This window comes from Prionailurus bengalensis, chromosome F2, assembly GCF_016509475.1.
Source record: "Prionailurus bengalensis isolate Pbe53 chromosome F2, Fcat_Pben_1.1_paternal_pri, whole genome shotgun sequence".
Taxonomy (NCBI): domain Eukaryota; kingdom Metazoa; phylum Chordata; class Mammalia; order Carnivora; family Felidae; genus Prionailurus; species Prionailurus bengalensis.
This window is the reverse complement of record NC_057353.1, coordinates 64141439-64158303: the sequence shown is the minus strand read 5'-3', so window position 1 is coordinate 64158303 and position 16865 is coordinate 64141439. Positions and strand designations below refer to the sequence as shown.

The 16865-nt window shown below is 37.8% G+C and overlaps 1 protein-coding gene across 5 annotated transcripts in view; it reads right to left on the bottom strand.

The window, feature by feature from the left end:
* Positions 1-16865, bottom strand: part of COL14A1 (collagen type XIV alpha 1 chain) — a 222287-nt gene that overhangs the window by 52481 nt on the left and 152941 nt on the right. For all 5 annotated transcript variants that reach the window (XM_043601666.1, XM_043601670.1, XM_043601671.1 and 2 more), the window contains exons 36-38: positions 14904-14990; positions 4347-4400; positions 919-1014 (exon numbers count right to left, since the gene is read on the bottom strand). In XM_043601666.1, the coding sequence (XP_043457601.1) occupies positions 919-1014; positions 4347-4400; positions 14904-14990 (237 nt within the window). The remainder of the gene's footprint in view (positions 1-918; positions 1015-4346; positions 4401-14903; positions 14991-16865) is intronic.

The following is a 16865-nucleotide window of genomic DNA, read 5'->3' as shown; positions in this document are numbered from 1 at the left end:
TCCTGGAGATAGGTGGAGGAGAGATTGGACAGTTCAATACCATTTATGGTTTAGATTTTTAAAGTTCATATCTATAGAGTTTTGGCTTCATTTTGGCTAGAAATTTATAAAAATGGAGAAGCAAACATAGACTCTGGCACATAGCAAGACCTTACCAAAGGCTTAGTAGTAGTAGTAATTACGTATCTGGCATGCTAATGCTTTCTAACATGTGAAAATAACCCTGGAGCAGAAAACTTCTCAGCTAGGGAGATACAAACGTATGCCCAGAAAGATTGTGAAACGTGTGCTTAAAAGGCTTGTTGGCTTCAAATATTAATTTTAATTAATAGAAGTTGGTTTTATTCTTTAAACCTAGATCCTAGCAAGATTAATGAAAACCAGCAAGTTGCATTAAATTTGCTTTCAGTGATACGAACAGCTTTTACAAAGTGCCTATATAAAGTACACTGTCTATAATCTAAAACTTCGACTAAGTGCATTGTACTTTGATGCCCACTGAGATAAAAATCATAAATAAGTGATGAATCTGTATCCATGATTACTACAAAGACATAATGAACAACCTAAATTTGTGTAGCATTTGTTACTTTCTAGATTTTATTACATCTGTTAAGGACTTGATCCAACAAGAAAATATCACAGCCCTGATTCTCTTCTATAGACAAATTGCTTATGGATATGCTTACTCTGAGTGGAGGCATCTATTTGTAAAAGACACTCATCATTTAACAACAATAACAACAAAACTGGCTGATGAATGAACTCTCAGTAACTACTTCCATTTCTGAATTTTTATTTTTAGGAGTAGGAAGGAACTGAGGCTCATTATAAAGGGTATAGAAGACAAAAGTTCATCTGTGACTCATGAAAAAGTGATCACAATACAATCCACCCAAATGTCTACACACAACTCACAGGCATTCCCTGAATGGACAGACCACTTGGTCCTTGGGGTCCAGGGGGACCCTGAGGTCCCGGAAGGCCTATTTCACCCCGAGGGCCCTCTGGTCCCTGGAACACAAGAGAAAAAAGTCATTCCAGAGGTAAGTTAGATTCTCAGTACTCAAAAGATATTTCTGCTTAGAGCCCTTATGATTTATTTCCTTAAATAAATTTCCCTAAGACACAGAACACTGATAGGATGGCAAGACAACATGCTTCAAAGGGTGCACCTCCCAGGTAAGATGTCATCAGGAAACCAAAAGAGTAAACACACAGGGGTTGCTGCAACTTTAATTGTTTGCTTCCATAAATAAGAAAGCTGTGCCAACTATGTGAGTAACTAGACCCCCCATACTCCATAACAAATCCAAAAGACAAAAGTGTTTCAAGACCACCCTCCTGGTCTGTGCAGGTTCATACCATCTAGCTGACCTACATTCTCTCCACCTCCACAGCTGTCAGCCACTCATCTCAGGGGCACGCCTGCACTACTGAAGACTTTGCACCCAGTTCCTTTCTTCCTCACCTTGATCCCACCACCGCTCTGTGCCTCTTGACTGTCTGCTTAATGACCTGTCCTCAACGCAATATTACTTGATTTTCTTTCTTCTCGGGATCAGGCACTCCTTCACATCAGCAACTCTTATTTCTGTAGTTTGGACCTTGTGGTTTAGCTAAAGCTATACCACCTCTGTAATCTCCGATCCAGAAAAACTACCTCAACTTCTTCCTTCCCCTCTCTGGTTCTGTGACTCCAGGGAAAACTAGTATAAGTTAAGACTTCCAACACCTGGGTATCGTATTAAAAGGGGGACTGACGATTCCATCACTTGAGACAAGCAATACAGAAGTGGGGATAAATAACGAGCACAGTCTAAGTTCTAGGTGCATGGGAATAGCCATGGGGACATGTCCAGTAGTCTGGGGATCAAGAGAGATCTGAGCCAGATTGGATTTTGGAGTAGTTCAAGGTGTGTTTGTGGGTGAGGTTATGAGATGAAAACTGGGTAGGAGGGAGAAGAAGAAAGAGCAGTGTAGGAAAGGCCAAAGGGGGAGAACATTTCAAAGAGAGAGGTGTTCAACCATGCCGGATGCTGTAGAGATCTCAAGTAAGACAGGAATTAAACCATAGCCTGCGGATTGGATTACAAGGAGGTAATTGGTGGCCTTCATGACAATTTTACAGAGTTCTTATAGGAACAGAAATCATCTGCAGGTTAAGTATGATGCTGGTTGTACAGAAATGGAATTATACACCATACACTTCATTGGTTCTTGCCTCTTTTGTGTGGCAGAGTGTTGTTGAGGTTCATACATTTCATTGCATGTTTCCATAGTCTGTTCCTTTTGATTTGTGAGTAGTATCCACTGCATGAATATAGAAAATTGTTCATTCACCTGCAGCTGAATACTTGAATTGTTTTCAGTTTTTTGCTATTGTGAATAAAGGTGCTATGAACATTTATGCACCAAAAAAAAAAAGAACTATTTTATAAGTAGAATGCAGAAACTGAATGAAAACTATTCTTAAAAGAAACACAGTATATAACAGGAGGGGAGACCAAGGTAGCTAGATTTAAAAATATGGAAGAGACAAGCTGGTAATTGACAAATATTAGTTAATACTTGCAATCATTTAATCATATGTCACTTAAATATATTGAGGAATGGAGAATGGAGCAGAAAGGCAGCAAATAAGGGTCTCATTTCATTCTGGATGGTAGGAGACAAAGACAACTCAGAGAGATCAACAGCATGGCTGCTTTGTGGTTCTAAATTCTTTTTATCTGCTTGCTACAACTGAAATATGGAGCCACAAAATGGAAAATAATACAGAGTGGGGCTTTCCATGTGTAAGGTATACTTTATCTGTTCCTCCACTACCACATTGGTGGACATGTGAGCATCCTTTGTCCAACAAGACCTTTTCCTAAAACCACTTCATATTTGTATCTGTGATTCATCAATATCATTATATAAAAATAGCCACATCAGTAGTGGTCCAGTGGTCTAATAAATGGATTATTAGAGGTAAGGGGTAAATGTTGGGATCATCAAACATCTTTGAACTCTTAATGTGTCTTCATGATCAGAAACACCATCCAGAGGGAACACTGGAAAGACAATGGGATTGTGCTGGGATCCCAATGGGAACAGGAAGCCAGAATGTACATGGGCTCTTGGGCACTGCCCTAGAGTGGAACCGAGGAAGACCCACTGTTTTGCTGTCTGAGAAGAGGCCCTCAAATCACTGGCCTTCCTAGTAGCACCATAAGAAACATCAAGTCTATGCCTAAGATATGTGTCACAATCTCAGAAATTTCAACAAACAAAAAAGGAGATATCTCAAGGTCTGAGTTTTGAGTTGACTAGTGCTTGATTATTCTCAGTCTTCTTTCATTTACTTCTTGCCCCCCACCCCATATTATCTCTCACCTTGCTTCATTTGTTTCCAATTTTATAGTAAACATTTTTGCAATGTTCTCTTCACCATGAATAAATACCATGCAAATTTAGCAAGTGACCAAACAAGTCAGTGAGTCAAGCAAGGTGGTGGAGGGGAGATCATGTGGGGCGACAGGGTGAAAATGAAACAAGGAGTCAAATAATAGAGGGCCTTGAATGCTGTGCCAAGGAAGGTGAATTGTATTCTCAAGGCACTAACATATGACTGCAAGTTTAAAAGTATGATATGACCTATCAGAAATTTAAAGAAATAAACCTGGGGGCAGATGTGAAGAATCAGTCAGAAAATCAAAATTACTGGAGCCAGGAGACCAGTTTTAATATTTGCCAAAAGCCAGGTAGAAGATGGTGAGGCCTGAATTCAATTACTGACTGGGCTCCTGCCCATCCCTTAGGGCACCTTTGTGCAAAGTAGTAAAACGTGTCCCTGGACATGGCTTGGCATGGTTTGGCCTTCTTAGCTGGTGCCTTTGTGCAGTGCATGGCCTAAACCAGCACAGTTGGTGGCCCTGGGCAGCGAGAAAGGAAAATAGAGTTGTGTGTTTGATTATACATAGTGGGGAGGAAGGAGGACTCTAAAACTTGAGAAATCACCTGGGATGCAGTGCTCCCTAGTTGTGATTCAGTTTTCTCCTTACTTTGTTGCAGGTCGAGGAAGAGCAGAACACACACGAGGGAATACTACCTTGGAAACTAAACCACTCAGAACATCAACATCCGATTTTTGACCCAGAAACAAACCTTTCTTTTACTAAGTTATTAAATATTTTTATGAAAAAAATGAAGTCTTTAAGAATAAGGGAAAAGACTTAGATACAACTTTCATAAAAATATAATGAGTTTTGGATCACAAAGGGTAGATGGTACTAGGCTCCAAAATTACATTATTGCCAGTTATGAGAGACAGAGATGCAGAGAGACAGAAAGAACATTACCTTTGGACCCTGGTCACCTCGTTGGCCCTTTGGTCCTCGGAGTCCTGGACCACCCTGGCAAACAGATGTTAACTATTAGCACAAAGACAAGTCTTAAAGCAGCATATTTCATCCATTTTCCTCAATAATATGGATTATGTAATTCTTATTTTGAATAAAGGCCAGCTCATTGTGTAATGGTATATGTTCATTATGATCTTTTACTGAAAACCTGCCAGACTCCCCTCTTCCGGCTGATGATCTCATACTTTGAGAAAGCTTTCAATGCCAAATCCTTTCACATTAAAAAAACTTACAGTATTTGGAACTTTAGTGTGTAAGACTACTGCTATTAATGGATGCAAATAATAAAGTACACTGCTAATCTAAAATTGCGTGTGTCTTATACCACAACTTTGAGATTCTTCAATTAAATTATAAAAGATATATATACCATACATTATTATATACTATAAAAATAGTAACAATTTAATTTTATTTACACCGTAAAAGGATAATTAGTGTTACTGAAACTTCAGTTATTTGAATTTCCCTAATATTTTTGCCCTATTAATGTATCATCTGCACAATTACTTAATAGCATTTTCTTTATCTAGATATATATGTACATACATAATATATACATATGTAAGTATGTGTATATGTATTCCTTGTGAACACAGTCTTTGTATATATGTGCATAAATACATATGGGCATTTATACTCTATTTTTCAACTGACTCACTATTTCACTTAAATCTGATCTTAAAAGCAAACATTAGGGGCGCCTGGGTGGCACAATCGGTTAAGCGTCCGACTTCAGCCAGGTCACGATCTCGCGGCCCGTGAGTTGGAGCCCCGCGTCAGGCTCTGGGCTGATGGCTCGGAGACTGGAGCCTGTTTCCGATTCTGTGTCTCCCTCTCTCTCTGCCCCTCCCCTGTTCATGCTCTGTCTCTCTCTGTCCCAAAAATAAAATAAACGTTAAAAAAAAATTTTTTTTAAAAAAAGCAAACATTATAGTTCTAAAGTTAAGGGGAAAACGTATTACTTATTAAGAATAGAAGGTAACCTTAAAAATATACTATAAATAATGCTATTAAATTTAGCTAGATTTTGTTCCTATTGAAGTCTGCGAGCCATGGACTTGCTCTGTTAAAAAGGGAGGTGAGTAAGAATACAGAATATCTCTTTCACCTGAGCAGAAGGGTTAAAAGCTCATTAAAAATGGAATAACTTTCTCAGTGTGTGATTCTAATTCATTTCCTGCTACGTATGCGACTACCAGAAAGCGTTTTGTTACCATCAGTGGAACGCTTACAGCACGTGGGGAAAGAATGATCAGGAGACCTTTCAAGGTTTCTTCCAACTTGTTTTCACCACTTAAATTCACTCCCCTCCCCAATAACATCAGGTTGCTTATTTTCCAGACTTTTAAAATACAATTATAAAATTGCATTTTATGTGTACATGTATCTATAGAGAATATTGCCTATAGTATTTTTGTGCTATTACATGATGTATTAAAATTTACATACATGATATCACACTTTTTACATATTTCTCATATTTTACTTTTACTTACATATTTTAACTTCATGTATTTTGGAGATTTTTCCCATGACATAACATATGATTTAGCTCATTCTGAATGAGTTGCATAGTTTTCCAAACCTTGGATTATATAATTGTTTGTCTAACCATTCTTCTTTATGGGAAATGTAGGGGTTTTTTGCACATTTTTTTTTTGCTGTTTAAACAGTTCTATAATTAACATCCCTATACATCCCTTAAATATAAACCTCAATATTTAAGAACAAATGTTAATATTTAGTATATAAACAAGTAGGATTATAAATGAAATGTGCAGATCAGCAGATATATTGTCCAGCTGTGCTCCAAAAGAGCTGTGCTACTTGATTCATCGACCAAGAGTTTAAGACAGTTCCTGCTTCTCTAAACCTTAGTCACCACTTGATACTGAAGGGGAGTGGGATTTGGTACTTCACAGTATGCCTCTCTGGCATAAGGATTATTTTAGTCTGATTACTTAAGAAACTCAGGAGAAACCCTGAAAACCAAAAACCTAGTAAAAGTTTGATAAGAGACATTTATATTTATGCATTTACATTTGTAAGGGAAATTTCCATTTCTCTTTTTTTTACCAGGAAGGAAGGGATGCCTCTAAATCTCTAGAAACTTACTTATGAAGAAAGCAGAGACTTGGGTCTGCACATCAGCCTCACCCTCATTTGCTATGCCATTCCTGGTAATAATCCCCACCCCCAACACCTTTTTGTGTCTTTAGCTGAAGAGGACATTGAAAGTGATGGCTTCAGCCACGCTGGGGGGCTTCTCAGCTTTCCTGGGTATCTCCCATGTATTCAAGAGATATATGTCTTATTGAACTCTTGACTGTTTTTCTCCTGTTCATCTGTCTTTTTATAACAGGGGTATCTTAGCCAAGAACCCAGAAGGGTAGAGGGAAAATTATTTTTCCTCTCCTATAATATTGTTAAACTTTACATTTTGACCAAACTAAGGTAAAAATAATATTTTACTCTTATTTGAATTTTCACTTCCCTTGAAACTACTGTCACAGAACATCTTTTCATAACATTTGTCCATTTGCATTTTATCTCAGTGCGACTCCCTATTTATATTCTTTACCTGTTATATATACTCTAATGGGCTGAGTGTCTTCTTCTTTTTATTGTGCAGAAATTTTTCATATATTTGGATACCACACCTTTCACTGTTATGAGATGCAAATCTTTTTCCCCAGAGTGGCAGACTGTTGATTGGCTACCAAAGAATCTTTCCTGACTCCCTTCTCCATTTTATTTCTCCTACCGTAAGGGCTAAAGAAGATAGATTTGCTTGCCCAGCCCCCTTTCTGCACCCAAGAATGGGCACATTAAACACTTTGGGCCAATTTGATGAAGAGGCCACAGGCCTATCGAAAGGAAACTGGGGAGCTGGGACAAGCTTGGGTCCTTGATGAATTTGTTGAGCAGCCACATTTGCTTTGGGATCATCCACCTCTACAGCTGTTGCTGTGAGAACGATAAATGTCTCAATGTCCCAATGGTTTACACCACTGTGTCAGTCATATCATATGTTCCTTGCAGCAAGCCCAATGCACCCCAATTAATATACCATTCTGGCACCACTCTTCTTGTCTGCGCATTTTCAATGATTGGTTTTTAACTACAGGTTTTGTTCCAGTGACTCATGGATATTCACACCAAAGGCACCACATCTAAAAGCCTAGAACCTTTTTATATTTCTTTTCTTTTTTAAAAAAATTTTTAATGTTTATTTATTTTTTGAGAGAGAGAGAGAGAGAGATAGAGCACAAGCAGGGGAGGGGCAGAGAGAGAGGGAGACACAGAATCCGAAGCATAATCAACTGAGCCACCCTGGTGCCCCAAACCTTTTTATATTTCGAACTTACTTTGTACCTTATCCCTAACCTTCATCACTGAGCACATAAGAATTCAACATATTTTTTTTGGATGTTAACTTCTATCCTTTTAATAAAAAAGGGTTATTAGTCTAGGCCAAGGAAATGTGGTTCTTTCACCCATGCCTTCTTGTAGCTAGCTCTCTTATAGCTTTCCTGGCACAAAACACCATTGTGGAAATTCTTGAATGAGAAAATAATCACAACTATGTTAAATCATTAGATGGGCTTATTGCACATTGTTTGGGATACTATCTCTTGAATAGTTTATAAGTTATATTATAAACTATAAAAGTATAGTTTATTATACTTTAAACATTCAAATATTTCAATAGTTTTTCTCCTAATTTACATCTTTCTCTCCAAGTCAGAACTCAACTCTTCCCTTTTGCTTCTCTGCTGCTTTTTTCTCATTACAAAGTTTGACTCTAAGTCATATGTAAATATTTTATAACTTGTTCCAGCAGTATCACAGATGAAAAAAATGTGAAAACCCTCCAGCTAAAAAAGCTTATTAATGCTGCTTAAAATAAAATAAACATTATTATAGTTAAGAACTGAATGCATAAGCACTAGGAATGAAGAAGAAACAAACAAACAAACAAAAACAGAGAAGCAGACATGTGCACGGAGATCGCCCTGGGGGAGCATGGGGAAAATGGTTCAGGTTTGCTGCAAAGTTTGTATTTTAAAGTTCACACAAAGCACAGAAATGTGAACTAGGGCAAAGATAAGTGGGGGCAGGGTGGAAAATTAAATGTTCTTTAAAGCTGAGGAACTTGTAAGGCTGCACTGTGAATCAGCTAGGGAAAAAAACCCAAAAAACTAGCAGGTGGATGACAAAGGTGTTGTTTCCAATTTAGCTATGGGAGGAGTAAGAAACATTTCTACTAAAGAATATTACACAGAAGCTGATTCTCATACAATCTAGGGACAGAATTCATATTGCCTGTCAGGATCTAACAAAACTCCAATATACACCCCCCACCCCCCAAAAAATTCACAAAATACATGTGAAAACAAGATAACATGAATAACATCAGCAGAAAAAAAAAATGGCAGAATCAGAACCACATACAATGCAGATATTGAAATGATCAGATTAAAAAAATAAACTGTATTTAAAATACTGAAAGAAAAAAATAGTTTTGATGTGTTACAAAAGAAGAAATATTACAGAAATGCCCACAAGGTTTGAATAAAACATGAATAGACATTTTTCCAAAGAAGACATACAGACGGCTGAAAGACACATGAAAAGATGCTCAACATCACTCCTCATCATGGAAATACAAATCAAAACCACAATAAGATACCACCTCACACCTGTCAGAATGGCTAAAATTAACAACTCAGAAAACAACAGATGTTGGCAGGGAGGCAGAGAAAGGGGAACCCTCTTACATTGTTAGTGGGAACACAAACTGGTGCAGCCATTCTGGAAAACAGTATGGAGGTTCCTCAAAAAGTTAAAAATAGAACTACTCTACAACCCAGCAATTGCACTACTAGATATTTACCCAAAGGATACAAAAATACAGATTCAAAGGAGTACATGAACCACAATGTTTATAGCAGCATTATAAAAATAGCCAAACTATAGAAAGAGCCCAAGTGTCCATCAACTGATGAATAAAGATAATAAACACACACACACACACACACACACACACACACACACTGGAATATTGCTCAGTCATGAAAAAATGAAATCTTGCCATTTGCAACAATGCTGATAGAGTTAGAGTATATTATGCTAAGTGAAATAAGTGAGCCAGAAAAGAACAAATACTGTATGATTTCACTCAAATGTGGAATTTAGGAAACAAAACAGATGAGCATATGGGACGAGGGGAAAAAGAGGGAAGCAAACCATAAGAGACTCTTAACAATAAAGAACAAACTGGGAATTGATGGAGGGAGGTGGGTGGGGGATGGGCTAAATCGGTGATGAGTGGTAAGGAAGGCACTTGTTGTGATGAGCACTGGGTGTTATATGTAAGTAATGAATCACTAAATTATACTCCTGAAACAAACAAACAACAACCAAAAAGAAATGCCCAGAAGTTTAGAAAAGGAACCAAACAGAACTTCTAGATATGCTAAATATTACCATCAAAATCAGAAATACAATGGATAGGTTAAATAGCATATTACACATAGCTAAACACAGAGTACACCAGAAGGTAGATTTGAAGAAACTACACAGAATGAATCCTGGAAACACAAGGAGAAATAAGTAAAAAAGGTTAAGAGACATGACAGTAAAATGAGAAGTTACAATGTACTTCTAATTGAGTTTCAGAAAAACATAATAGAGATGACAGGAGAGAGGCAATCTTCAAAGAGATAACGACTAAGAAAACTCCAAATTTAATGAGAACACTGGTATTCAAGCCATGAAGTCATAAATTTTCCAAAATGGCAGAATAATAACATGAAAACCCCACACCAAACATAACTGTGGTGAAACTTCAGATCACTAAAGACAAAGGGATCTTGACACCAAGATCTTCCTGTTGATTAGTTTGGAAAGTTGTCTGACTGCTTTAATTGAGGTCAATATTTAAAATTCTAAGCAAGACAGGAGGCTTATTATTCTCTTATATTAACATCTGAGCTGATAATGGTTCAGTATAGTAGAGAAGCCTTACCGTGTAAGACAATGTGGAAGCTTTGTTGCTTTCCTTTTATTGCTCTATGTTCCAGGACACTGCTTACCAACGTGAACTCCCTACCACAAGTTCCCACAGTAGTCTGTTGAGAAAGGTAAGCATGGATAAGGAGGGCCCTTCATTTTCATTTAAGAACAATGTCTAGGGTGATTACATACACCTTTCCTCTCGCTACCAGCACTTAGTCATAAGGTCATACCTACTTGAATAGATGCTAGGAAATCAAGTCACTAGCTGAATGGCCATGTACTTAGCTAAAACTCAGGGAATTCTACTATGAAAAAGAAGCCATGGCAATGAATACGGGGTGGGGGGGGGTGCAATTAACAATCTCTGTAACAACCAGCAAAACTATCTTTTGATAATATGGGGAATAAAAACATTTTAAGATGAACAAAAAATGAAAATTTACTACCAATAGTCTCTCATTAAAGGAATACCCAAGGGGTGTCTTCCAGGAGAAATAAAAATGATACCAGAAGATATTGTAAGCCAAGAAATATCAAATATGGAGCAAGTCTTACCACATGTTAATTTATAACAAATAATAATAAAATGTCTAATTTGTGATGTTAAAAAAAGTACTAAAATACCAGATAGCAACAGCACATAAATTATAAAAAGGATGATCCAAGAGAAAAAAATTCCAAGAATATTGTGTTGGTTGAAATAAGGTAGAAATTATGGTTCATTTTGGACTTTGTCACATTAAATATGTTTGTTAAAATCTCTTGGTTAACTACTGAAAAAACAGCTATAGAAGAATAATTTCTGAATTAGTGGAGGGGAGAAAAGAATGAGAATAATAACAAAAAGTCAAAAAGTAGATAAAACTTCAACAAACCAAGAAATCCACACATATATCATGTGGGACAAATAGCAAAAATTTCAGTGATGGATGGATATAGGAATATTTGCCCCAAGAGGTTAATGATCAAAAACAATAGAATGGACTAAACTCTAAAAAGAAAGATTGCAAAACCAGATTGAAAACAAAATCTAACCATATGCTATTTAAAGAGAACACATCTCAAACATAAAGACATGGAAAGGCTGAAACTTAAGAGGCTGGAGAAAATACCTACCAGGAAAATAAGTCAAGCAAGAAATGTTGATATAGCAAGTTGTTCTCAGTTTTTTGCACACTGTAACACAAACTCAAGATATACAATGCAGAATTACAAACAAAATTTAACAGAAGGACACTGAAGTAGAAGACTTTAAACACTTATGTCACTAATTGAAAGATAAAAAATTAATGCAGACAAAGGAGATTCTAACAACACAATTTACAATTTGATTTACTGGGTATTTATATTTAGAATTCTGAACTCCACAATTAGAACATGCACATTCTTCTAGAGCATGCATGGAACATCTGTAAAACCTGACCAAGGCCACAAGGCAATGTCAAAGAATCAACAAATGTCAAAAAATTGGTACTATATAGACTATCTCCCATGATAAGGTACAATAAAATTAATCCACCAAGAAAACAGTAAAAACTGCACATACAATTGGAAATTTAAAAAGGCACTTTTAAGTAAATCATGGCTAAAAGAGGAATTAAAAAAAAGACATAAAGGATGATAGCTCACAGAAATCTTAAGTTTCACTACACTGTAATTAAAATGTACAGACAATAAAAAGTCCCATAAACAACAAGAAAGCCATAGACCATGAAATGATATTTGCAAACCGTTTCATTAATAAAGATTAGTGTCCAGAATACCTAAAATCTCTTAGATACTAATGAGCAAAAAACCTGCATGACAAAACCAAGAAAAAAGTTTATAAACAGGTATTTATATAGAAAGAAATCTGACGCACCTGGGTGGTTCAGTCAGTTGAGCATCTAACTCTTGATTTCGACTCATGTCATGATCTCACAGTTCGTGGGATTGAGCCCCATGTCTGGCTCTGCACTGAGTATGGAGCCTCCTTGGGACTCTCCCTTTCTCTCGGCCCCTCCCCTGCTGGCTCGCTCTCTCTCTCTCTCTCTCTCTCTCTCTCACACACACACACACACACACACACACACACAAATAAACAAACAAACATTAAAAAAAAAAAAAGGAATCCAAATGGCTCAGACACAAATGAACAACTGCCCCATGTCACTAGCAGAGAGGGAAAGTCTTATTTCAAATAACAGCCACAGAGGGTTTTACAGTCATCAGATAAGCAAAAGTTCTCATGTTTGGCAACAACAGACAGTGCTGGTGAGATGCTTAAAAGCCAGAACTCTTCTAGATTTTGTGGGAAAAGATATTGGGACAACCACCCTGAAAGGCAATTAGTGGCTTCTTCATGAAGCTGAAGGTACACCATCCCTATTCTCCAACAAATCTGATTCTAAGTGTTATTGTAATAGCACTCGACTTACGTTTGCAGAGACACACAAAGGATGTTCAGTAGGCAAATACTCCACAGTAGTGGGTCAATAAACTGTAGTTTATATAATGGAACAATGTGCATTACCCTTGATAAAGTTCAAAGACATGCTTTTGGGTTAAAAAAAAAAGCAAGCTACACAGTTGAAAATAAATCTGTGTTTCTAATTCCAAGATTAAACTAAAGATCACTCCTTACATTTAAGTTTTATTTTAAGTTTATGTGTTTATTTTGAGAGAGAGAGAGAGAGAGAGAGAGAGAGAGAGAGAGAGAGAGAGAGAGAGAATGAGCGGGGGAGAGGCAGAGAGAGACAGGGGAAGAGGATCTGACAGCACAGAGCCCAATGCGGGCTCTGAACCTTGAGATCATGACCTGAGCTGAAGACAGATGCTTATCCAACTGAGCCACCCAGGCCCCTCATTTGATTTAAATTTTGTAATGCACAGAATACTTACATACACTTTTTCTCACGTATTCCTCATAACATCACAGAAGGGTGCTATTTGACATATGAGGACATGGAGTTTCACTGTGGTTCAAAGATTTGCCTAGCCTTTTCTTAAAAGTTTATTTATTTACTTTGAGGTGGGGGGGGGGGGGAGGACAGAGAGAGAGAGAGAGGGAGAGAGAGAATCCAGACACCAGGCTTGAACACACAACCGTGAGATCATGACCTGAGCTGAAACCAAGAGTCAGACACTTAACCGACTGAGTCCCCCAGGTGCCCCAAGATTTGCCCAGTTTTATGATTTAAACTTAATGCTTTTACCATCACTCCACATTTGCTTCTTTGGGATAAAGAGTCTCCTGCTCCAAAAAAGGGGGGGGGGGGACTTGGGTTCCACATCTGCACTTGAAAGAATGTTCTCTGTGCCAAAGGTAAAGGAGAAACTGCTGGGATATATTTCAGATACATTCAGTAGGTTCTCTTCCTTTTTGTTCAGTTCAGGAAATGTGGCGCACAGATGAAGGAAAACCATGGTGGTGGGGCCACACTGGAGTGCAAGGGCTGCTCGGGCATCAGAACATTCCTCCTGCAAGGTCTGGATTTCTTTATTTGCTTGGGATTCTTCTCCCTGCTTCCTTTGTCTTTCTGCCTTGATCCATTAGCTACTTCCTAGCCACAGACCAACTATATCATACTCACCTCAAGGAAACACCGATAACCCCAGTTGAGGCGATTAGACATAAAATCAGCACTTAAACACATTATATGGAAAAATTCATCATGGCAAATCTGAAGACCCACATAGTGCAATTACATACATTTTATGTTTTACAGAGATGTTTTCTGTGTCTCCCTCCTTCCTTCCTCCTCCTCCCCCCTCACCCTCACCCTGGCCAATCTCCTTCTCTCTCCTTTTGTTTTTCTTCTTTAAAAATTTTTTTTTATATTTGAGAGAGAGACAGAGTGCAAGTGGGGGAGGAGTAGAGAGAGAGGGAGACACAGAATCTGAAGCAGGCTCTAGGCCATCTGAACTGTCAGCACAGAGCCCGACGTGGGGCTCAAACTCACAAACTGTGAGATCGTGACTTGAGCTGAAGTCAGATATTTAACCGACTAAGCCACCCACGTGCCCCCCTCTCTCTCCTTTTTGCAGGAAGTTCCCATCAGTGGTGGGGAACTTCATATTCAGATAGGGTAATTTTCCTGCTGAATTTTCCTCATGGATCAATTGTAATACAGAATGGGCAAAGGGAGGGTATGCAAATCTTAAAGTTACAAGTAGAGGGCCAATCTTTGAAACATTCACACTGAAAATGAACCACAGGAGTTTAAAGGGGAGATTTTGAAATACATAACCATTTGAAAGATAAGTATGCTATAGAGGTTAAAGAGGGTCATCTGTAGGAGTCATGGAGACCTGGATTTGAAGAAAAGATGTGTTCTTTAGGCAAGTTACTTAACATCTCTGTGCTTCAGTTTGCTCACAGAATTAAGTATATGTTTATTAGCACAGTGGCAAACACATATTAGACACACAATAGATAATAGCTATAAATATTGCTAAAGAACATTTAAGTCTAAATTAGGCAAGACTTACTGGTGGGCCTGCTGGTCCCAGAGTCCCTGTATTGACTTCAGAACAGGAGCAGGAATGTGGTAGCTCCGGGCAGGTCTCCTCATCCCTCTGAGAGGAAAAAAAAACAACAAAAACAAACAAACCATAACTGTTAACAAGACAATACAAATGGCTTTATGGATCAAGGAAAACACTTTGATTTAAGACACTTAAAAAAAACTTTTAAGTGAACATTGGTGTGGAAAGGCAAAGAATATTCTCTCCTGCTCACAAAATATTTTCCTTAAAGAAAAATGAATGAGTGTCTAGTGAGTCACTGATCATCACCCTTACCAAAGGATGTTGATAAAATGAGCTTGGAGGTGAAGAAAAATGAAATGCAGGTGAAGAAAGAAAGGCAGAAGTGGGTGCAGAAAAAATTCCTGGTTACTATTTCCTTCATTTTGAGTAGGAGTACTCTATGAACTACAGGTCTTGAAAATTTTCTTTTTTCTATTTCAAAGGATATTTTTTCCTTTCAAAAGGATAAAAAAAAATGTGTTGGAATAGTCACTCGGAACTGCATCTACACTAAAACACACAAAACAAAGTAAAAACAGTGCTTAAATGTATTGTCAATTCCCCACAGCAACTTTAATTACGACTCACATTCTGTGGTTGAAATTAGGAAACATCATAGCATCAATCTAAAGCTTTGGGACAGTGGCTCATTTTGCTTCTTAGCATGGTTTTGTTGCCACATGACATTAAAGATAGATTATGAACATCCGGTTGAACATCTCTGGATGAGTTACCGGGGTATGAAGACAGAGTACCTGCTAACAGCTATCGAAAAATTTATGACTATCTCATTTGAAGCACCAGCCAAAAATGAAGTCTGCACTGGGATAAGACACTACAGAACTTCATAGGGTTCACCAGTCCCATTGGATAGAGAGAAAATAAACATCATTATTTAAGACTGGGGAAAAATAAAGCTGAAACTGAATAGAACACAGATGATAATTAAGTGATCAAGTTGAAAATAATCTCAGTATCTAAAATGTTCACAACAGAAACCCAAAAAAGGTTGAGCAGGGGATCTATATATACTGTATATACTTTTCTCTAAATGTTGGACAATAGTCAAAGCTTTCAGCTCATTACAGGAAAGCCCCCTGCTACCACATCTGGCCTGACATGTGGGCAGCTAGAGTGAAATACAAACTTAAGTATCCAGAAAGAGCCCCCTAACAAGGCTGATACAAGGCCTCTTGTGACCAGAGGCCATAATGGTTTTGCCACTGCTGCTGACTATACATGCCTTCCTACTATGGAATTGGCCTATCTTCAGTGATAGAAATGAAAAGAAAAGCTCTCATCAGGCCTGAGTCCTTCCTAGGAAAAGTGGTGATAGCATTTGGCTAGAGACAGCATAGGATTCTGAGTGTTTCTGCTTCTAATTTCCAATCCATCTGTGCTTAAGCGTGATATCACGGTGTCTCTGATTTAATTCTTCACCAGAGTTTACTTGGAAATTAATTTTGATGAAGAAAGAGCAAGTTAGAATTAACCCTTTAATTTTTTTAAATGTTAAAAAGAGACAGAGTAAAAGGAGGAGAGGGGCAGATAGAGGGAGACACAATCCAAAGCAGGTTCCAGGCTCTGAGCTGTCAGCCCAGAGCCGGACACGAGGCTCAAACCCATGAACTGCGAGATCATGACCTGAGCCAAAGTCCGATGCTCAACCAACTGAGCCACACAGGCGCCCCATCAGTTAACTCTTGAACAACATGTGTTTGAACTGCACTGGTCCACTTACCAAACCACTTGGATTGGTTTTTCAATAAATACAATGCAATGCTGTAAATATATTTTCTCTTCCTTGTGATTGTCTTAATAACATCTTTTCTCTAGCTTACTTTACTGTAAGAATATAGTATATAATGCATATAACATACAAAATATGTGTTAATCAACTGTTTCTGTTATCAGTAAGACTAG